This window comes from Carex rostrata, chromosome 5 (assembly GCF_964058835.1).
Source record: "Carex rostrata chromosome 5, lpCarRost1.2, whole genome shotgun sequence".
Classification (NCBI taxonomy): Eukaryota; Viridiplantae; Streptophyta; class Magnoliopsida; order Poales; family Cyperaceae; genus Carex; species Carex rostrata.
In genome coordinates, this window is record NC_135922.1 from 10,262,141 (window position 1) to 10,286,007 (window position 23,867).

A 23,867-nucleotide genomic window follows, 5' to 3' on the forward strand; every position below is an offset into this window, starting at 1 on the left:
TTTTTTGGAAGTTTTTTACTATTTTTTTAGATTTATTGAAAATTGCTATTATTTATGGTCCAGATTTGTCTGAAAAACAACGATTTTTAATAAATCTAAAAAAATTAGTAAAAATTTCCAAAAAATGTAAAATTTGGTCTCCAAACACATATTAATATGGAGACAAGATGAACAGTTTAGATCGGTTATTTGGACTTTGAATTCGGTGATTATAGTCCAATGTACAAAAATGCCTATGCATTACAATGTATGGTAGTCTTACTATTTTTTATATATTTTTCCATTACAAATGAATATAAAAAAAGGACAACGATGACTGTTAATTGATAATTAACTCACACATTCAAAATAATTTTAGGAGCAGAGATGAGTCTTCCAGTCAAAAACAGAGTAATAAAAAAATATACAAATATATAAGCATTATTTACTAATTTATTGGTTATTCATGCAGAGCATCTCGTCCATGCACTTCATCTCCGAGAAATGATGAAAGACATGCTTTTGTGCTCCTCAAAGCACTCGTAGAAATCCTGCATGGTTTTCTCTAATTTTATAAATACCCGCTAGATGACCAAAGCCTAGAAAGCAAGGCAAGGCAGATGGTATGAATACCCGCTAGACCCACTAGATAAGTTTCAGCGTTCTCTCGCACAATTGTAAATTATAGTTGTTGTTTGAAACATCTTCAATTTTAAAATATATAGGAACACAGTACCTTCTGCTTTATGAATCTGTATCCTCTCCGGTATTGCAGAGGATCATCCTCACTTTACGGTTTGAGATTAAATTTCAACCGGTTTGGTATTCGGGCCACAATACGGGGCAGTATTTTTGGGCTTTGAGATTCATGCCAAGTTAAAAAGAACAGTTCAGATCTAGTAATTGTAAAAGATTCCCTTATCAGGTATTGGAGAGGATGTGAATTCCTGCTTTATGGGACATTGGGATCTCATAGTGTGCTGATTCTTTCTTTCTTTTTGTAAATCCTCTGTACTTAATGTTGCTCTGTATAAAAAAAAACATATCTATGTGATTCATGGTTGGTTCTTTTGATCAGCAGTGATTTGTTCTATATATTTAATTTTGTTTCAAGTTTAAACAAAATTTTTCTCGTAGTATAAGAATTTTTTTTTCTTTGAATCGTCTGTACTTAATGTTGTTTGAACACTTCAAATGAAATAAGTTCACTCCACTATTTATAGAGCAAAGCTACCGTGTGTTGTGCTTACCAAGAGACTTTGGTGAGGACAACTCCAAAACCCTATTAGATGTTCTTCAAATGACAAACCCATACCGTTGAAACCCAACTACTTCACGAGTGATACATGTATATGAAATTTTTTGAAATTGTTGAATTCATTCGGTACAAAGTCAAGCAGTAAAAAAATGATGAAAAATAAATACATTAAAATAACTTATAAAACTTCACTTTTTTTGTCTCTTGACTTTGTACTAAATTAATTCCAAATATTCAACGGTTTGAATTCGTAGTTTGAAGCCCATTTGATAGATTTTTGAAGTTATGCTTATCAAACCCTTTTGGTGAATACAACACACACTAGCTTTGCTCCTCTTTATATACAAATTAATGCTCTAATTGATTGCTTTGCTGGGCCTATTGCACTCAATAGGCAAGTGAGTTAATGAACTAATTGATTGCTCTGCTGGGCCTATTGCACTCTAGCGGCATTAACTTTCCAACGGTGAGTGAGATTGCTGCATTTACAGCAACTAAAACCTTGCAATTTCTTGAAAAGAAAGAAAAATATCTAGCAGTGGAAAAGTCAACCTAAAGAGACCCATCAATCATATCATATCTCCATAGCTTCCTAAGCTCTTTTGCACCTCACATTGTATATGGACCATGAGAAACCTAGCAAATTCTATCTGGGGAAAGTAAATCTCACATTGCATCTGCAGTCAGAAAGCCATTTCCTGTTAACAAATTCTCTGTTCTCTCAAAAACCATCCTACTCTCAAATTCTCTAGTACCTTCCAAACCACCAATGGCAGATCTACTTTTGTCACCTTTGATTTCAGTACTGCTGAAGAAAACGACAGAGTCACTTTTACAGCGGATTGGGGAGATGTGGGGTATCGATGACCAGCGCGAGAGGCTCCACAACATGCTTCTAGAAATCCAGGCTGTACTTCCCGATGCTGAGGAGAAAGCAAATTCCAACATAGCCGTGAAATCCTGGCTTGAGAAGCTCGAAACAGCTGCTTATGAGGCTGATGATATGCTCGATGAGTTTTGTTATGAGGAGCTACACCGGGATGCTGTGAGACGTGGCCATAAGGTCGACAATGTAAGTGCCTTCTTTTCCCTTGAAAATCCTGCTCTGCTTCGCTGTAAGATGAGTGGGAAATTGAAGAAAATTTTGGGGAGGCTTGATGGACTTGTTGTCCAGATTGGGAGGTTTGGCTTTGCTCATGGCCAGAGGGTGCATGTGACCAATAGGATCAGAACTGATTCTCTTATGGTTGACTCAACAGTTGTGGGTAGGGATGAAGATAAAGAGAAGATACTGTGCTTATTGCTTAAAGGGTGTGAAAGTGATAATCTCAAGGTTGTTCCAGTAGTTGGTATGGGCGGGCTTGGCAAAACCACTCTTGCTCAACTGGTGTACAACGATCCAAGAGTGAAAGAATACTTCAACTTACAATTGTGGGTTTGTGTGTCTGAAGAGTTTAATATTGGTCATCTTGTTAAATCAATTATTGAATTAGTTGAAGGGGGTTGCAATCTTTCAATTGACAACATGGAGATGCTACAAAGGCATTTTCGCCAAGTTTTATGCGGAAAGCGATACATTCTTGTGCTAGATGATGTTTGGAATGAGAATGCCAATGAGTGGGAGCGGCTGAGAGCTTGGTTAAACGGGGGTGATTCTGGGAGTGTCGTTATAGTTACAACAAGGAGTGGCAGAGTAGGTACTATAATGGGTACCGTAGAGAGTTATAATTTGGGATGCTTAGGTGTGGAGGAATCCTGGGGTCTATTCCAAAAAAGGGCATTTAGTAAGGGGGTAAAGGAATGCCAAGAGCTGGTTGAGATTGGTAAAAATATGGTTCAGAATTGTCGGGGATTGCCACTGGCCATTAGTACACTAGGTAGCTTAATGAGTTATAAGTCTGAGGTGACAGAGTGGTTGGCTGTACTCGAAGAAAGCAAGATATGGGAACAAAGGCCCGTTAAAGAAGAGGTTTTGCCAGTATTGAGGCTTAGCTATGACCACTTGCCGTCATACATGAAACCGTGTTTCGCTTTTTGTGCAGTATACCCCAAGGACTATGTGATGGACAAGGACAAGCTGATCCAATTTTGGATGGCAAACGGATTTATTCCATCTGATGGGTCCAGTAGCCTTGAAATGAAAGGCAACGATATTTTTATTGAGTTGGCTTGGAGGTCCTTTTTTCAGGAAGTTAGACAATCAAGAACAAGAGGGCAATGGTCTAAAACCACGTGCAAAATGCATGATATGATGCACGACCTTGCTCAATCCATCATGGGTGACAAGTGTCAATATAGATCACAAGTACCAGTCCAACTGAACCAGCCAATAATTACTGTCCGCCATATCTCAGTAAGGAGACCTCCCCCAGATTTTAACAAAGCCATTGATTTCTTCCCTTCTATCCGGAGCCTCATTTCGTCCAATCCTCATCATTCATGGAAGGCGGACTTTGTGAAAAACATTGGATTTGTAAAATCAAACTCTCTGCGTATATTAGAATTGGATGTAAGGCCTCTTGAGAAAGATATCATTACCCCCAGAATGATGAAACACTTGAGATATCTGGAGATTTCAATCAGTTATATTACATCATTGCCTCAAGAGACTAGTACTCTCTATCTCTTGCAGACCCTAAGGATCTCCAAGTGTTGGGATCTTGAAAAGTTACCAAAAGGTATGCGATATTTGATTAACCTTCGACATCTCTATATTAGTGAGTGTCATCAATTAAGAAGCATGCCAGAAGGTTTAGGACAGCTAAATTGCTTGCAAATACTTACAACATACATTGTAGGCATTGATGCCGGTAATGGTATTGGGGAGTTGAATAACTTGAATAATCTCCATGGCCAATTGCATCTGTACAATCTAAAGACAATTAAGCATGTTGTAGATGCAAGGGAAGCAAATTTGATGGCTAAGAAAGATCTAGATGATTTGGCATTATGCTGGGGAATGCCAGAGGAATATGGAAACTTACTACCAAAATCAAATGCTCCAGAGGTATTGCCCTGCGATCCTTGTGAAGTGTTAGATGCTCTTAAACCTTGCAACAAATTGAAGGTTCTGAGAATCGAAGAATATCAAGGAGATAAGCTTCCATTATGGTTGACAGAGTACCAAATCTTAGAAAATCTAATTGAGCTGTATATCATTAAATTTATAGAGTGCACAAAAATACCACCAATAGAAAAGCTACCTTTTCTTCAAATTCTCGAATTAAAACATTTGGATAACCTGATGCATCTTTGCAATAGTGCATCCACTAGTGCCGAAGGTGGTGAAGATGTCCGAGTAGCTTTTCCATCATTAAAAAATATGACACTATCTGAATTGCCTGAATTATGCAGCTGGTATGAAGGTGAAGTTGGCAACAAGTCATCATTGATTTTTCCCAAGCTCACAACACTAGAAGTCACAAACTGCCCTAAGCTGACTGCAATTCCCATTGTACCTTTGCTCACGAGCATGACTGTTAAGGGAAACAAAAACTTATCATGCTTTGCAACAGGATTAACCACATTGCATGACCTTTCTCTTGAGAGCCATGGTGGAAATGAAGCTCTTTCTTTTGAACCATGGGAATCTCTCAATGAGTTATTTTTGGGAAATTACAACAGTATTGTACCAGTAGGTGCAAAGGAGGGGGAGCAGATTATAACTCCAACAAAATGTCGGGGATTGAAATTCTCAAAAGTGTCAAATATTCCATCAGATATGTCCTTTTGGTTCTGGAAGAGTTTTACATATCTCGGAACTCTGCACATTGTGGAATGTGACAGACTCATTTATTGGCCAGAGGAAGTGTTCAGAGGTTTAAACTTCCTAAGATATATTGGTGTGTTTTACTGTCTGAACTTTCTTGGATCAAAACTAGAGTCAACAGTTGGGAGGTCAAGTACAGAAGTGTTATTACCAATACTTCAAGAACTGAGAATTGATGGATGTCCAAATCTGGTTGAAATTCCCAAATGCTCATCTCTTCGAGAACTGAATATTGGTAATTGTGCAAAACTTCAATGCCTACCAGAATGGTTGGTAAGCATCAGTTCTCTAAGAAAGTTGAGAATGATTACATGTGAAAGCTTGAGCTCCATTCCACAGAGCATAGGATGCCTTGCCAATCTGGAACTGCTTTACATTAAAGAATGCCCCAACTTGGCATATCTTCCAGAAGGAATGGAAGGGCTTAAAGCACTTGAGTTGCTTTATATTGGAGAGTGCCCAAAGATAAGGGCCTTTCCTGAAGGTTTATTGCAACAGGTAAAGAACCTCAATGAACTATGGATCCGAAATTGTCCACACCTGGAGAGACATTTCAAAAAGTGTGGGAAGTATCGGCACCTGATTTCTGATATTCCATTTACAATGTTTAAAAGTGGAAAAAGATCCAGCATATTAAAGGATTTTGCACTGTCGTTTCCATCATGCAAAATCACATGCTTTCCAGCATGATCCTAATCCTATATCTTCTAATACATAAGAGGTATAATACATACATACCATAGCATTTTAAATTTGTTTTTAAATGTTTTTCCTTATTTAACTTATAAACATCAATCTTTTTAATGCAGCAGGTGATTCTGCCACAGTAAGAGCCGCTACATTGATTGATCAGAACAATGTAGCCTTTCAAGGTAGTACATGCATATTGACTGTAGCAAATATTGGAACGAGCAATGCGAAAGACTATAAATTTTTCACGTGTTTCTCTCTTTTGTTGCTGATTTGCATCTTTTTTTATGCCAACAAAAGATTTATGTATGCATTTAGGAGAGTCTTCAATATCTGATATCTGATGTTGACTTAATACGCCCTTCCAGGTTTACCAAATACTTCACAATTTGGCAGTAGATGCATCCCCGAGGACTATTTTCTTTGGCGAAACAGGCTGCTAGATGTTTTTGCCTGGTTAATCTGATATGATTACACAGGAATTCAAAAGTCACAACTACAGGTGAAAATTTTCAATATGAAATGTAGATCTGTTACATCTGTAGGCATTCTATAGCTACACGTATTGTTTTGATTTTCGTACTATAAGCATATTTTATTAATTTAGTTTGCGATCGTGCATGGTAGATGTTGTCGAACACATCAAAGCTTAACAGTAATATATAAATTTTTTGGGGTCCTTTTTGTAAAAAAACATAACACATCAATTGTCTAATCGCACAAGCCTTAAACAGAGGTGCTAATTGAGCTACTTCTTAATGGTTTTCCTTTTCTCTAGTGTGATCAACAAGTTGAGACTTTGTCCGAAATAGCAGTTGGATTTTTGTGAAATAGGAAAAGAAGATTAAATTTTTTCTTAAAAAGAATGAGTGCTGAAATATTTTCTAAAACAGAACAAAATACTTTGGATCCGAGAAAAAAGTTTGGTTTCATACTTAATTTAGATCCTAATTTTTTTTTGGATCCATATATAATATGGAAATGAAAGTACTTTTTTTTTGTTTTCATTTATTATTTAATACTAGTTTCTATAAATAAAAAATTATCGTAAAGCTACGTCTGACATGAGAAGGTAATAAGAGGAAAAAGTTAAGAGGTACGCCACATAAAGTGAAAATAAATTCATGATCTATAGTGTAGCGTGACAATAAAATAACTAAACATGTGTTTCTACAGAGAAGCTGCACAAAAAGTTTCATATGAAATCCCTTAACGTAAAACCAAATAATAAGAAATTAGTGGCGCCTCCTCATTGGCTCATGAACGGATGGGCCCACGCGGTTGAGTTTTAAGTTTTAACCCGCTACATATCATGTGAAATCATCAAAATAGATAGGTCACATCAAATATTGCGTCATACCTGTAAGATAATTATTACATCAGTATATTGCATCAATTTGACCCAAATAAATAAGAATTTGCATCAATAATTACATCAGTACATTTTTATTTTCGACATGACCATGATCATGGGAGAAGAATATAAAAAAGAAGAGTAGGCAAGTGAAGAAGAATAAGAGAAAAAGGGAGGGTATTTTAGTCATTAATTATTTGAAGTGACAAAATTAAAAATTAATGAAATTTAGAGTGGCATTATTACAATTTCAAAGTTTGGAATAACATTTTTCAAATTTAAAGGTTTTGAAGTGGCAAATAACCAATTTTCCCAAGAAATTACGTAGAAAGTAGGCTTACAAGGTAATACATGCATATCAATGTAAGTAATCCAAGAAATTATAAAAGTAGAAAGTATGGTTCATATTTTTTTCATTCAATTGTCAGCAATGAACACGAGCAATGAAATAGACATAAATTATTCACGAGGGATCGGATGACACCTTTTTTTGATGACATCGGATGATACTGTGCATTTTTCAAGTCTAAACAGTTGATTCAAACCGTTCAATTTGATGAATATGTTAAAATGTGCTTGTAGATCAAATTTTACATTTTTATGAATTTTTTTACTATTTATTAAGATGGGTACAAAAATTCAACGGTCTGAATATAACGATTTTGTTAAATACTTAATAAATAGTAAAAAAATTCCAAAAAATGTAAATTTGATTTGTAAACACATTTTAACATATCCATTATGTTGAACGGTTTGGATCGACTGTTTGGACTTTGAAAACTTTGAAAATGCACGATGTCATCCGATGTCACCAAAAAAGGGTGTCATCCGATCCCTCCTCATTATTCACACACACACACACACACACACACACACACACACACACATATTTTGGCTGATTTGCATAATTGTTTAATGCCAACAAAATATAATTTGAACAATCATCAGTATTGCACAAAGATTAAGTTATGCTCTTAGGTGGAAATCATCATTATCTGATATCTGATTTTGACTTAATACACCCTTACAGGTTTAATAAATGCTTCACAATCTAGCAGTAGATGCATCATGAAGGGAGTATTTTCTTGAGTGAAACATGTTGCCAGCTATTTGGCCAGCTTAATCAGAGATGATCTACAGAGGAGTTATTAAGAAGTCACAATTACAGGTAAAAAAATTCCATTATGAAATGGAGATCAGTTGGCAATCTGTAGCTACACTGGTTTTGACCTGACTTTATGCCGAACTTTTAATTTAGCTGGAGATCGTGGTAGATGTTGCCTAACAATAATATATAAAATTTTCAGGGTCCATTTTGTAAAATACCATAATACGTTGATTGTTTAATTGCAAAAGATATAAATAGAGGGGCTGATTTTGCTTCTAAATGTTTTTTCCTTTCTCTAGCATGCTCAACAAGCTAGCTATAGTCTCCTGTCGAATTGGATTTGTTCTGTTCATTCAAGTGCAGAAGGGAGTAGAAAGAGAAAGAAAAAGAGAGCAATGTATGTGCCGAAGGCTGGAGACCAGTACAATCTAACTTCAAGTAGAATAATCTATTAAGCAGGTCAGTCTGTAGATTTTCTTTTCTTGTAAATTGAATGTCGATGCCCATCTGCAAACTTAATATATAAGTTCTTTTTGTTATGGGAATATTGAAATGGCCACGTTCTTATTTATTCCATCTGATTTGGGATATATTGAAATGCACCCTTACAGGTTCAACAAATGCTTCACAATCTATCAGTAGATGCATCGTGGGAGACGAGTATTTTCTTGAGGGAAACATTTTGCCAGCTATTTTCTCCAGCTTATTCTGAGATGATCGAGGTGAAAATTTTCATCTGAAATTAATATAGATCAATAGGCATTATATGTAGCCACATTTATTGTTTTGACCTGAGTTTTTCCTTGTACTTTATGCAGAAATTTTAATTTAGTTAGTGATTGTGCGAAAGGAAGTAGAGAGAGAAATAAAAGGAGAGCAATGTATGTGCCGGAGGCTGTCAAAAAAAGGAAGACATGATAATTGTGTTGCCAGCTATCCAATTTGACTTTTGACCGTGCACCTCACTGCAGCCTTTCTCTTCTATTTGCCTCATTTATTCATTTTCACATAGGTTTAATCTCTTGCTACTTTTACTATAGAACAAAATTGAAAGGGGTTATTCTTATGTTAGATTCTTGTAGTATTTTTTTAATCATGCACTTTCAACCTCTTTTTGTTGCATTAATTGATATTGTTTTGTAGTATGGTATTGGTGTTGGTACTGGTCTATTTGCAATAGCTTGCCAGCCATTCCATGAAATGCCTGAGTCAGTAATATTTTCTTGTATTATGGGACCTACCAGAAAGAACTAACATGTTGATCTTCTATGAAAATATTTTCATAATTTACCTACCTGCTGATTATGGTACCACTAAGCTTCAGTTTCTGATTATGTGATAAATTATAATTTTTAAATGCAGCCCACACATATGAAAGAAGATATCAGACATTCTGCAGTTGAAGAACAATCTCTTAAGAAGGTCAATATGCAAACTTGTAAGTCCTTTTTATTATGGATATTGGAATACCCATGTTCATATTTATGTTTGGTTAAAGATAACAATTTATATTTGTGATATATTATGCCCATGTCGATTCAGGTGAAGCATCTTTGAGACAAAGAAAAACCAGGGCAAACTGGAAGTTAAACTTTGACTGTTCAAAAGTAAGAGTTAAATTATTTTGTTTTGGTGATCTTTTTCACTGATACATGGGTCAGCGGTCAGATACTGATAATACTATTATTTCTGCAATGATATTCCGTTGTTAAATAAGCGATACAATGAATTCGCACTATTCTGGGTCATTATTAAAGACTTCTCAATGTAATAACCATTGTGTATATTTGAATGTGCAGTTTGTAGAAGTCCCTTGGAGCTGACAAGTCCTTAATTAATTTATTTTTTATCAAAAGTTCTGTTCGCTACATCCCCCTCTGTTCATTGGAGGTGCTATTTCCTCTTATATCATTTTCCATTATAAATAAAAATTAAAATTAAGACGGTGTCCGTAATTGATAATAACTCGCAAATTCAAACGAATTCTAGTAGCAGATATAAATTTTCCATTCAAAAGTTGACTAACCGACAATCATGCATATGCAAGAGTTATTTACCAAGTGATTGGTTAATCACGTAGAGCATCTCACAAGAATGCTGAAAGACATGCTTCTGTGGGACTCCTGGCACTTGTACTATATGCAGATTTGTTTAATTTAGTGGGTGATCATGTTAGATGTTGCCCAACACAACCATGCTTAAGAGTAATAAATAAAAAAATTGGGGTCCTTTTTGTAAAAGTCTGTTAACATAACACATCAATTGTTCAATCACATATATACGCCTCAAACAGAGACGCTAATTGAGCTACTTCTTATTGTCTTTCCTTTCTCTAGTGTGCTCAACAAGTTATATGCTCCTGTAGAATTAGTTTTGTTCTGCTCATTCGAGTGAAAAAGGGTGTAGAGACAGAAAGAAGAAGAGAACAATGTATGTGGAGACCAGTATAATCTCTTAAGCAGGTGATTCTGTACATTTTCTTTTCTTGTAAATTGAATATCGATGCGCATGCAAACTTATATACAAGTTCTTTTATTATTGAAATATTGAAATGGTGACATTCTTAATTATGCAATCTGATCAGAATTTGAGAGAAGCATCTTCTGGACAATGACAAACCAGGGAAAACTGCAAGTCAAACTTCGGCCGTTCAAATCTAAGCATTATTAGCAATTATTGACTGATTCAATCATTAGTAAATTCTTTTGTTTATTTTGGTCACATTTTTACTGAGACATTGGTCAGACAAAACTTCTATGAATTTTGCAGTAATATTCCGTTGTTAAAGAAGCGATAATGAGAATTTACAATATGTCGGGCCATTTTATAAGCCTTTTCTATGTAATAACCATTATGTATATCTGAATGCGCAGGTTGAAGAAGTCCCTTGGAGCTAAAAAGTCCTTCTATCATGAATTATCTCAATTTTCTCAAAAGTTTGTTCTAATCGCTACATCCTCTGTTAATTAAAGTAGCTATTTCATTCATATCTCGATCTATTACAATTAAATATTAGATTATGACGGTGATCTGATAATTAATCTTCTAGTCAAAGGTTGGCTAACTGGCAACTAAGCATATATAAGTGTTATTTATTAAGTGATTGGTCAATCATGCAGAGCATCTCCCTGAAATTCTGAAAGACATGCTTCTGTGGGCCTCCCGGGCACTTGTACATCCTGGACAATTTTCTCTAATTGTATGATTACCCGCTTGTATGAAAATGTTTTCGTAACGTACCAGCCGATTACGGTACCATTAAGCTTCAGCAATTTATGTTACCACTAAGCTCTAGAGATTATCTTTAAGGTTAAAATAGGAACATGGAACCTTCTGTGTTGCATTGGACATTGAGACTCACAGTGCACCTTTTTTTTTGTTTTTTTTTTCAAGCACATCTCTGCGATTTGTTGTTGCTTCTTTTCATCAGTAGTGATTTGTTCTGTGTACTGTTAACAATTCCTCTTCTGTTTTGTTTTTCTTTTCTTTGAATCCTCTTTGAATCCTCTGTACTTAATGTTGCTCGGACACTTCAAATATAATTTTAAAACAGTTTGGATTGACAGTTCATATAAAAATCATGTTCAACAGTTTGGATTGACTTTTTATAATTTTAAAACAAATATATTTTTCCATACTACAGACCAATTTGCGTTATGCATAGTACCATAGGCTCACTCTTACATGACGTCTCAATTTATGGAAATCAAAAAGTAAAAGTGTAAAAAGGAATTATATATATTCAACATAAGTAAATAACTCATTTTTTTTCAAATTATGAAATAAATATCAGATAAAAAGAATGTTTTGTATAATTTTCATTAATATACAAAATCATAATAATTTATAGGTTCTTACGAAAAAGGCAGAGAAAAATGTTAGAAGCTACGCCAAGATAAAAGTGAAAACAGAATCATCATAAATAATAGGTTCCAATACGGAAAAGTACAAAAGAAAAAAAAACTAAAGAGGACGCAATAAAATAAATTTAATATTGGAGTTATTCTTGGGATAAATTTTAAACTACAATTAATCCAATCTTAAGTTTGTAGAAAAATAATACACACATTCAAAATTAAAATATATATATTTGTTCTTAGTAATTTTGCATAATTTTTTTTCTTTTGTTTTTGCCAGTAATATATTTTAATATTGTTAGCTACATCTTAGATGAGAAGGCAGAGAAAAAAGTTCAAATCTACGCCGGATAAAGACAAACAAATTTATAACTTTTCGTGTAGCGGACAGAAAAGTAACTAAACATGTGCTTTTACAGAGAACCTTCACAAACCATTTTATATAAAATCATCATTGGCTGCTGCAGCGGTGGGGTGCACATGGAATTCGAATCCTCTGAGATATCTTAAACTTTGCGTGACTTTATGGAAAATCGCAACCGTTTAAATACGCTTTGCACGAATCTCAAAGCACACATAATACTGACCCCTACATCACCCCTAAGCACCAGATAGTCGGTCACGCAATGTTGAGATATCTCAGAGGATACGCACTTGTGCACATGCTGGTCACGCAAAGTTGAGATATCTCTACGGTAGTTTTTCATACGAAACTCGAATGAGTTGTGCATACTGTATAACCCACTACACTGTTTTAAATGACTTGCCATACTAACGTGTACAAAGTTCCCGTTGTTGAAGATATGAGAAAGGATTTTGACAGAGCAATTTATGCGATGTACGTACAATAGAGTTAAAACACTGTTGTATAAAATTTGAGTTTTGTATGAATTAAAACCTACGCACTCTTTTAAAAAATTTATCCCAAATGGTCTCGATGAATTTCTTAACTACGTACATAATTGTTTCACTCTAAGATTTTCAGTTACTTCGGGCCATAGTTTTATTGCCTTAGTTTTGTTGTTGTTGGTTTGTATTGAATTGATTAATATATATACAGTTAACTACGGCCTAGCACCATTAAAAAAAATCAATTTAAAAAATTGAATTAGCCCAATTCAATAATTTAAACTAATTGAATTAGCTCAATTTATTCCTGATTTTTTTATTAATTGAAAATAAAAATAAAAAATATTGCGAAAGGGGATCGTTTTGGTGGAAAATTGAAATCTAAGAAAAACAGAATGGTTTATCCCGTCCACCTATAGTGTCTGGACGGGATAAATCATTCAAATAACTTCTATATTGTTTAATGCATTCAAATAACTTCTATACTGTTTTTATTATAGCTTGACTTTATACTAAATTAATTTGAATTTTAATAAATATTTTGTGTAATGCGACATTCGTTAAATAAATTAGTTTCAATACTTTGAATTTATTGTTTTGAAGTCAATCCCATATATAGATTTAAAAGTTAATTAAGCTTATAAAAAAACTGCATGACCTTAAGAACACCTAAGTTCTATAGAATTTGTGTCATTTAATAAACTGTAGATAACTTCAAAATTAATCATAAGCAACTATTATGCATGCAATTTTTTAGTAACTACCATATTGCAGTAATTTAGGCGTAAAACTTGATGTATCATTTCGTAATTGCTCTAATAAAAATTTGTACAATTCTTAAATGTTATTTGAATCATAAGTTTTAGTTTTGAAGACTTAATTTGTTTAAATTTTACGTCTTACACTTTACAAGACTTGCCACAGCCAGTGTCTGACCATGTGCCCATATTACTCTCTATCAGACCGCATGTCAGTCCACATAAGAAACCGTTTAGATTTGAATTGTTCTGGTTAAAATACCAAGAGATGGAAAATATAGTGGCCACAGCTTGGGCTTCAATACAAAACAGGAGAAATATTGCAAAAACCTTCCACATTAAAGTTAAGACAGTACAGAGGGCATTAAGAGAATGAGATCACATAAAATTCAACTCAGCGGAAACATGCTTAAATCGGTCTAAAGTGGTGCTGAGACAGGTAGATAAAGTGCAAGAGTTTAGACAGCTTAATTGGGTTGAATTGGAGTTGAGAATTGCACTAAAAGAACACATATACTTATTGACAAACGACAAACAACAGAAGTGGAAACAACGGTCCAGGTGTAGATGGCTAAAGCTGGGGGACAATAACACCGCTTACTTTCATGCAGTGGCCAATGGAAGGAAAAACCAGAATGCTATCATATCAATAACTGGGGAGAATGGGGAGGAAATACAACAAGACCAGATGACTCCTTTTATACTGCAACATTTTCGTGGCATTTTAGGGACGATGCAAGGGGTTAGGCCGGCTTTTGACCTAATGGGCAAGGTTGGGCCACAATTCGGGCAACAACTATTGTATCTGGATGAAGATATTACAAAACAAGAGGTACTCACGACCCTTAACCAGATGCCGAACCAGAAGGCTAGTGGACAAGATGGATTGCCAACGGAGTTCTACCAGCGCTTCAGGGAAATCATCGGCAATGATCTCTATCAACTAATTGTGGAGTTGCACGCTGGGTCAGTGCACATATCATGCCTTAATAAAGCAGCAATTACCCTGGGGCCTAAGAAAAATGGGGCTAACAAAATTACGGACTACAGGCCGATTAGTGTTATTAACATTGTGGTGAGGATAATTACAAAGGTCTTAGCCAATAGATTGCAGTCGCAATTACAAAGCCTCATTTCCAATACGCAAACTGCTTTTGTCAAAAGAAAATCGCTCATCGAATCATTCCTGGTGGCTAGGGAACTACTAGGGGCACTACATGATCGAAAAACACCGGCAATTCTCTACAAGGTAGACTTTGTGAAAGCTTTTGATATGGTAGATTCGTGCTTTATGACCAACCTACTCATAGAAAGAGGATTCCCGCCAAAGTGGTTGGCGACTGTGCTTGCAATTCTCAGGTCATCTTCCTCTGCGATAAAAATCAATGGGGCGATAACAGGATTCTTCAAACATGAGAGGGGGCTACGCCAAGGTGACCCACTATCCTCACCGCTCTTCATTCTGGTAGCAGATTCACTGAGTTGGTTCATAAATAATGCGCAGTAATACAATACATAGATGATACAATACGCAGATGATACCCTTATAATTGAATTGAGTGTAAAATGAATTCTATTGATTCCTGTGTTCCTTTGGGCCTATATAGGCGGTACATTTTGCATAAACAACCCTACAACTTCTATAATACCTTTCTTGCCTATATGACCCTACAACTCTCATAATACGATAAACATACATATTTCTCAACACTCCCCCTCAAGATGGGCAAAAGATATCCTTCAAGCCCATCTTGTCACAAAACCTATCTAGATCTATTGAGCTAAGTCCTTTGGTGAGGCAGTCAGCTACTTGATCTCTAGTAGCTATATGACTCAGCTCCAATAGTCCACCCTCTAGCTTTTCCTTTATGAAGAACCTATCGATCTCCACATGCTTGGTTCTGTCATGCTGCACAGGATTGTTGGCAATGCTAATCGCGGACTTGCTATCGCACCACAATTTCATTTTAGCTCCGTTATTCACCTTGAGCTCTTCCAACAACCTCTTCAGCCACACCATCTCAGCAACTGCCAATGCCATAGCCCTGTACTCGGCTTCTGCTGTCGATCTTGCAACAACTGGCTGCTTCTTGCTCTTCCAAGAGACCAAGTTACCCCCTACAAACATGCAGTAGCCAGCTGTGGACCTCCTGTCATCAAGAGAACTAGCCCAATCCGAGTCACAATAGCCCTCAATGTTCATGTGCCCATTCTGCCTGAAAATCAAGCCCTTTCCTGGTGCACTCTTCAGGTACCTCAGAATGTGATACACTGCGTCCATATGGCCCTTCCTAGGGTCATGCATGTAGCGGCTCACCACGCTCACTGCAAATGAGATATCGGGACGAGTGTGGCTCAAATAGATCAATCTGCCTACCAGTCTCTGGTACCTCTCACGATCAACCTGTTCTCCTGTCTCTGCACTTATTTTGGCCTTCACATCGATTGGAGAAACCACAGGCTTGCACCCCAACATGCCTGTTTCAGTGAGCAAGTCTAGGACATACTTCCTTTGTGATAGAACAATTCCCTCTGCTCCACGAGCCACCTCAATTCCAAGGAAGTACCTAAGCAGTCCCAGATCCTTTACCTCGAATTCCTTCCCCAATCTTGCCTTCAACTGTGCAATCTCCCCCTCGTCATCCCCGGTAATGATCATATCATCAACATACACAGCTAACATAGTAATGTGACCGCCATGTTGTCGAAAGAACACCGTGTGGTCTGCATTGATCTGCTGGTAGCCCATGCCTACCATAGCCTTCCTGAACCTATCAAACCAGGCCCGAGGGGACTGCTTCAACCCATACAGCGACTTCTTGAGCCTACACACCTTACCTACTGTCTGGTTCGTGCCAAATCCTGATGGTATCTCCATATACATCTCCTCTAACAAGTCACCATGAAGAAAAGCATTCTTTACGTCGAGTTGGTGTAACTTCCATCCTCCATTCGCTGCCATGGAAACCAGTGTCCTCACTGTGCTCATCTTCGCCACGGGTGCAAAGGTCTCATCATAGTCGATTCCATAGGTCTGACTGTACCCCTTCGCTACCAATCGAGCCTTGTAGCGTTCAACCAGACCTTCAGGATTCTGTTTCACTGTAAAGACCCACTTGCATCCAACTGCCCTCTTGCCTGGTGGTAGTGACACGAGCTCCCAGGTTCTGTTCTTCGCAAGGGCCTCGAGCTCTTCTAACATGGCTGCTTTCCACTTTGGATCTTCTTTAGCAACCTGCCAACACTTAGGGATAGAGACAATGTCTAATGATGCAATGAATGCTCCATGTACAGGTGATATGTGTGAGTAAGAGACAAACTGGGCAATGTCATGTGGGAAACCATACCGGTCAGGAGGAATGCCTGCATTCTCGCGAGAAGTCCTCCTTACCGATAAGGGAGTGGGAGGAGTAGAGAGAGGAATCATATCACCTGTGTATTCTGGATCTGAGGTGGATGGTGAAGGTGTCTCAAGAGTCGGAGCGGGCAGGGACAAGGGACTTGGCACAATAGTAGGCACTGTAGGTACGGTTCCCTCATTCTGCTTCTTTCTCCTCACATACACTTCACCATATCTCGACTCCCCCTGAGCCTGAGTTCCACCACCCTCGGACTCAATCCTCTCAACTTCTGGCTCAACTCTAGCCGAAGTACCAGAGACTGGGCAAGCACAATAAGCTCGGCTCGATGTGAAGGCTTGCGCGACAACTGGCTGCTTCTTGCTCTTCCAAGAGACCAAGTTACCCCCTACAAACATGCAGTAGCCAGCTGTGGACCTCCTGTCATCAAGAGAACTAGCCCAATCCGAGTCACAATAGCCCTCAATGTTCATGTGCCCATTCTGCCTGAAAATCAAGCCCTTTCCTGGTGCACTCTTCAGGTACCTCAGAATGTGATACACTGCGTCCATATGGCCCTTCCTAGGGTCATGCATGTAGCGGCTCACCATGCTCACTGCAAATGAGATATCGGGACGAGTGTGGCTCAAATAGATCAATCTGCCTACCAGTCTCTGGTACCTCTCACGATCAACCTGTTCTCCTGTCTCTGCACTTATTTTGGCCTTCACATCGATTGGAGAAAGTGTCTCTGCAACCCGTTCGCGAAGGCTTGCGCGAAGCTAACTCCTGATGAGCTTGCTATCATGGTGCGAGCGTTGGCCGTGAGCCAAGCTCCTGTGGAAAGCAAGCCGAAGTCACAGAAGTTGGAGCTTCAGTCTGTGGACATAAAACTGGATGGGCCAGCCTCGTATTTGAGCTGGTCGCATCGGGTTAAGAGAGCTCTGGTAGGGAAGAACCTGGATGGGTATATCACAGGTGAGATGGAAGTACCAGCAAAGGACTCGGCTGAGTACAGTGTGTGGAGGTCTACCAATAGTATGCTGCACACTTGGCTCCTAAACTCGATGAATGCCTCTATTGCCAAGACGGTTGATGCAATAGAGAACGTGAGTGATGTTTGGGGGAAGTTGATGCGGATCTATGCGGGGATTGACAACAACATGAGGGTGTTTCAGATCGAGAGAGAGATCGAGGAGGTAGCACAGAGAGGTAGGTTGATTGGAGAGTATGCCGCAGATCTGGAGCGACTGTGGGCAGATTACGACCACTTCTCTCCTGCTGAGTGCTGTATGGATCCAAATTGCAAGAAGGGTGTAAGAGATGTTCAGAGGAGAACTATGCACTTTCTGAGGCATTTGGACTCAGCGTTCGAGCAGAGGAGCGCTATGTTGCTAGCCATGTCGAAGATTCCCTCACTGGATGAGGCGATCTCGGCAATGATACAGGAGGAGAGCCGTATGGGATTACAGGCTGGGACAGGGGGATCTCCAGGAGTTAGGTTAGCACTAGCTATCTCCAACCCAGGTAACACCGGGTATAGAGGTGAGACTCGACAGTGCTACAACTGTGGTGAGGTAGGTCACCTGAAGCAGGCTTGCCCTAAGCCACCAAAGGAGAGAGACACAGGTGGAAGGGGGCAGTCTGGGAGTCGTGGTCGTGGCCGTGGAGGCCGAAGAGGTGGAAGAGGCAACCGGGCACATCTGATGGTTGCTGACGGGGAAGAAGAAGCTGGTGTGGGCTTGTCAGAGGAGGATCAGGCACTCGTGGAGGCCTATTCTCAGGGGCTCAAGAACAGGCAGAGACCGACAGGTGATGGGAAGAGTGTGCGCGATGATGCATCCACCTCCTCCTCTTCTGATGTCAGGGGTAATTTTGCCTCTGTTGCTTACTCGACTACAGGTACTAGTGATATACTTGCTCTTTCCTCTAGGTCCACCGCTAGATCAACAGATTGGATAGTCGATTTCGGTGCATCTCGTCATGTGACTGGTGCTGCTAAGGAGTTCTCTTCCTATACTCACTTAGCGGTACCAGAGAGCATCCGGATAGCCGATGGTACGGCCCAGCCGGTGGTTGGTAAGGGTACAGTGAAATGTACCAACACTTTAACTTTGTCTAATGTTTTGCATGCTCCTGCTTTTCCTGTGAATCTCCTATCTATAAGTGCCATTATCTCACAACTAAACTGTGTTGTTTTGTTTGATAATCCCAAGGTGGTCTTCCGAGAGAAGGGGACGGGCAAGGAGATTGGGACTGGCACAATGCATAGAGGACTGTGGTACATGGATAAAGAGGGTATGAGCTCGGCCCTCTCATCCATTGTTGAGAGAAGTGTTGAAGACCTACTGATGCTCCATCATAGGCGATTGGGTCACTCTTCATTTCCAGTTTTGAGTAGGATGTTTCAGTCTTTATTTGAAAAGGCAAATAAAGAAAAATTGGTGTGTGATGCGTGTGAGTTGGGCAAGCACACCAGAAGCTCTTATGTTAGCTCTGGGAGTAGGAAGCTTTGTAGTTTTGATTTGATTCATTCGGATGTATGGGGACCTTGTCCTACAATTACTTTGAATGGATTTAAATACTTTGTGTCTTTTATTGATTGTTTTTCTCGTGTGTCTTGGCTTTACTTGATGAAAAATAAGAGTGATGTGCTTGCTTGCTTTAAAGATTTTCACAAGATGGTTCAGACTCAATATGGTGCAGTTGTGAAAGTATTGAGGTCTGATAATGGGACAGAGTACACTAACAAGGCGTTTGGGGAATACTTGTCATCTCAGGGGATACAGCATCAGACCACGTGTCCATACACACCAGAGCAGAATGGGGTAGCGGAACGGAAGAACAGGCATCTCCTTGAGGTAACTCGGAGTATGATGATTTCGATGAAAGTCCCAAAGCACTTGTGGGGGCAAGCAGTTCTGACAGCAGCCTATTTGATCAATAGGATGCCCTCACGGGTATTGGATTGAAAGTCTCCAATTGAGATGCTGACAGGTAAGAATGGAGATATTCTTCCTCTCAAAACTTTTGGGTGTGTGTGCTTTGTACATGACAACAGGCCCAATGTGGGAAAACTTGATCCAAGGGCCGTGAGGTGTATCTTTGTGGGATACTCATCCACTCAAAAGGGATATGCGTGCTGGAGTCCAGTTGAGAGGCGAATGTTTGTGAGTATGGATGTTACTTTTCACGAGCTTGAACCATACTACTCCTCAGAAGCAACATCACCATTTGAAAGCTCGCTCGATACAGGAGGTATGAGGCGAGATGAGGAGAGTAGTGGTGATGGTGAGAGGAGGATGGTAAGTGTGGGTGGTATTGGTTGCCCCATGCTCGAAGAGGCTGTGATTGAGCCGGAAAAGGAGACTTCGGCTAGAGTTGAGCCAGAAGTTGAGAGGATTGAGTCCGAGGGTGGTGGAACTCAGGCTCAGGGGGAGTCGAGATATGGTGAAGTGTATGTGAGGAGAAAGAAGCAGAATGAGGGAACCGTACCTACAGTGCCTACTATTGTGCCAAGTCCCTTGTCCCTGCCCGCTCCGACTCTTGAGACACCTTCACCATCCAGCTCAAATACGAGGCTGGCCCATCCAGTTTTATGTCCACAGACTGAAGCTCCAACTTCTGTGACTTCGGCTTGCTTTCCACAGGAGCTTGGCTCACGGCCAACGCTCGCACCATGATAGCAAGCTCATCAGGAGTCAGCTTCGCGCAAGCCTTCGCGAACGGGTTCTCGATCTCCCCTTCTGACATTGATCCGACTTAGATCTACGCCTCACGTATTGTTCTAAGTCCGAATCACCTCTACAAAATTGAGTTCTTGACTCTTCTTGACCCGATTTAGATCCACATCCACATCATCTCCCCCTCTCTTCTTCTCTTTCTGGACCCGATCTTGATTTAGCACATCAAGACTCGAGCCGAAACCCAATCAACCTGCGTCTCGGGTATCGTGAGGTAAAGGCCCCCCACGCCGGCCAATCAATCAAAAGGAACTGACTTTTAGAGGGAGCTGATTAGAGAAGAAGAAACAACAAATGGAGAGCAACAGGAAAAAAAATAAGAAATGGAGAGCAACAGGTCAGATTTGTGTGGGCAACAAATCTGGAGCAAATAACAAGCAAGCAAACTGGAGAGCTTAGCATATCTCTCCCTGGAGCAAATAACGGAGAGCTTAGCAGATTTGTAAACTGGAGCAAACAAATAACTGGAGCAACAGGTCAGATCCTGCGTGAGGGCACCAAAACATTAACGGAGCAAACAAATAACGGAGAGCTGACAGGGAGCTTAGCAGATCTGACGGAACCTAAACCATCACAGATCTGGCGGAAGCTAAACCCGTGCCTAGGGCGGAGCTCAGGCGGAGCTCAGGCCGTGACCAGGAGGGTCAGGCGACCCGGGCGGCGGACGGCGGAAGGTGATGAGCTGGCGGAGCAAGGGTTGGCGGAGCCTCTGGTTTGGCGGAAGGGAGAGCACGGGAAGCTGCTGGGATCTCCTATGGCAGAAGAGAGAAAAAACTGGATCTTCTATGGCTCTGATACCAAATTGAATTGAGTGTAAAATGAATTCTATTGATTCCTGTGTTCCTTTGGGCCTATATAGGCGGTACATTTTGCATAAACAACCCTACAACTTCTATAATACCTTTCTTGCCTATATGACCCTACAACTCTCATAATACGATAAACATACATATTTCTCAACACTTATCATTACGGAAACACATCCTACTACATTAAAGGCACTAGTTTTAATCTTGGAGTCCTATGAAGCATTATTGGGCTTGAGAATAAACAGAGCATAAAGCAGCTTCGTGCCGATTGCAGTACCAGCGAGGTCAATACCGGCTATTGCGCGAATCACCTCAAGCCCTACATCTAGATTGCTGATGAAATACCTGGGATTACCTTTGTCGGTCAAGAAACCACGAAAGGAGCTTTCACCCGATCATTATGGCAGTCCAAGAAAGGATAGCAAGCTGGAAGTCCAATCTTCTATCCTTTGGAGGAAGACTGGTGCTGGTAAAGTCTGTCCTATCTGCACTACCACTACATTATGCGTAAGCATTTCGATTGCCCAAAGGGGATAATAAGGCATATAGATCAGCTAAGGAGGACTTTCCTTTGGAAGGGCAACACTCAGTGTAAACCGATCAACTGTTTGGTTAACTGGGAGCGAATGTGTGCCTTAAAGCAGGAGGGGGTTTGGGTATAATTGATATAGCCGACCAGAATGCAGCGTTTCTTGTAAAATGGCTTTGGAAGATGCATCATGAGCCACACGGCCTTTGGGCACAAATACTAATCCAACAACACAATCTCTCGCATCACTCAGATATGGGGCAACAAGGATCATACTTTCTAAAGTCATTGACAGAATTTGGTGCTTTCTTTGCATGCTCTACAATCATAGAACAAAACACATGCACCTGGAAGTGGACAGAAGAGGCGCTATTCTCAACAGCATCGGCTTACAAAATGTTACATCTCAAAGGGATACGGTGCCAATGGAAAAAGGTGCTATTGAAAATCAAAATACCGGTCAAGGTAAGAGTGTTCTGTTGGTTGCTACTTTACAACAAAGTTTTAATAAGGGAAGTATTAATGATCAGGGGATGCAATGCCACTACCACATGTATCATGTGTTCTAGGGGAGTCTTGGAAATGAGAGACCACTTGCTGTGGAACTGTGGATTGGCGTGCAAATTATAGAGGGGAATAAGGGCGGCATTAAATATCACGGGCCAAACTAATGATGTGCATTAAATATCACGGGCCAAACCATCAGCGAGGGATGGTGGGGTGCAAAGATGCGCCTTATCGGGTCAAATGAGAAAGAGATGGGATAGAGCATGGGCGACAGGGGTATGGATACTGTGGAAGGAGAGGAATCATAGGATATTCTCACAGGAAAGCCAGCGAGTGCACAAGTTAATAGATGAAGCAGTACAAGAAGCCATATGCTGGGGAAAAAACTGCTAGGGGAAAACTAGTGAAGAAAAGAATGGGCACTTATGATGAAGCCCGCTTTTTTGCAGTTTTTATTAGTGTTCTATTTATTAGTTAAGTGTTGAGTTAATACTGTAAAATTTCATTTGAAACTTGTAAATAACTCATTTTTACCAGTTGACCTTCAAAATAAAATTTGTTTAAATTTGTTCAGAATAATACAAAAGTAACTAATATGCATATAATTTGCATAACATGCATTACCATATTGTTGTCATGAAATTGATGCATTCTTCATGAATTACTTAATGTTTCCTCCGTTCTCAATTTGTTTCTTTTTTAATAATCAATTTTCCAAGACGCTCCTTTTTACACCTTTATTCACGTGATGTTAGATATTTAATTTGTTTTTAAGAGAAATTTAGATATATGCCCATCATAAACTCAATTATATATTTTTCCATCCAAATTTGAAATTTAGTTATTTCCCGAACTCACTATTTTATTAATATATCAATTTTAAATTTTTTATAACAAAATACATATTAAAAATGATTGGAATTTAAATTAACAAGTTTACCCTCATTTAAAATTATGTATTGTTAGATCCTTCATCTCTCTCTCCTCTCTGTTTCTTTTCTCTCACTTCTCTTTTCTCCCCTCTCCCATCCCAATGTCTCTTTTTTTAATGCCATCGAAAAAAATTAGCTTAAAACAGCACAAATGGGACCAACGATGCAGTATATATAAAACAAATTAGCAACTAATGATCTCGGGGAGTGGACTGTGGATCTTGCTGCCCCCTCTGCTGAGCTCTCCATTCAAGCAAACAAATTATAAAACAAATTAACACCTAATAAAAATGCATGGGAGAATATCTTGTGTGCCCTTATAAACATCTAAAATGGCTAATATATCCTCATCAAAACACTATAATATCCAATATCTCTATAAAATTT

The 23,867-nt window shown here is 39.1% G+C and overlaps 1 protein-coding gene across 9 annotated transcripts; it reads left to right on the forward strand.

Moving 5' to 3' along the window:
• The first annotated feature begins 1,840 nt into the window (after positions 1–1,840).
• Positions 1,841–11,723, forward strand: LOC144554016 (disease resistance protein RGA2-like). Of its 9 annotated transcripts, none has more exons than XM_078302201.1 (13): positions 1,841–5,727; positions 5,816–5,878; positions 6,065–6,198; positions 8,081–8,218; positions 8,458–8,617; positions 8,770–8,880; positions 8,977–9,170; positions 9,521–9,596; positions 9,701–9,765; positions 9,958–10,620; positions 10,743–10,853; positions 11,032–11,094; positions 11,278–11,723. In XM_078302201.1, exon 1 carries the CDS (start codon positions 2,007–2,009, stop codon positions 5,694–5,696), a length of 3,690 nt encoding a protein of 1,229 aa, XP_078158327.1. In that variant the 5' UTR covers positions 1,841–2,006; the 3' UTR covers positions 5,697–5,727; positions 5,816–5,878; positions 6,065–6,198; positions 8,081–8,218; positions 8,458–8,617; positions 8,770–8,880; positions 8,977–9,170; positions 9,521–9,596; positions 9,701–9,765; positions 9,958–10,620; positions 10,743–10,853; positions 11,032–11,094; positions 11,278–11,723. The 9 variants fall into 9 exon arrangements, with proteins under 9 accessions (XP_078158327.1, XP_078158325.1, XP_078158324.1 ...); XM_078302199.1 differs by having other exon boundaries at positions 9,958–10,048; positions 10,495–10,620; positions 11,032–11,723; XM_078302198.1 differs by having other exon boundaries at positions 11,032–11,723.
• The last annotated feature ends 12,144 nt before the right edge of the window (positions 11,724–23,867 follow it).

What these genes read in the sequence shown, in the direction of transcription:
- LOC144554016 (XM_078302198.1), top strand. Translation starts at nt 2,007, where the DNA reads ATGGCAGATCTACTTTTGTCACCTTTGATTTCAGTACTGCTGAAGAAA.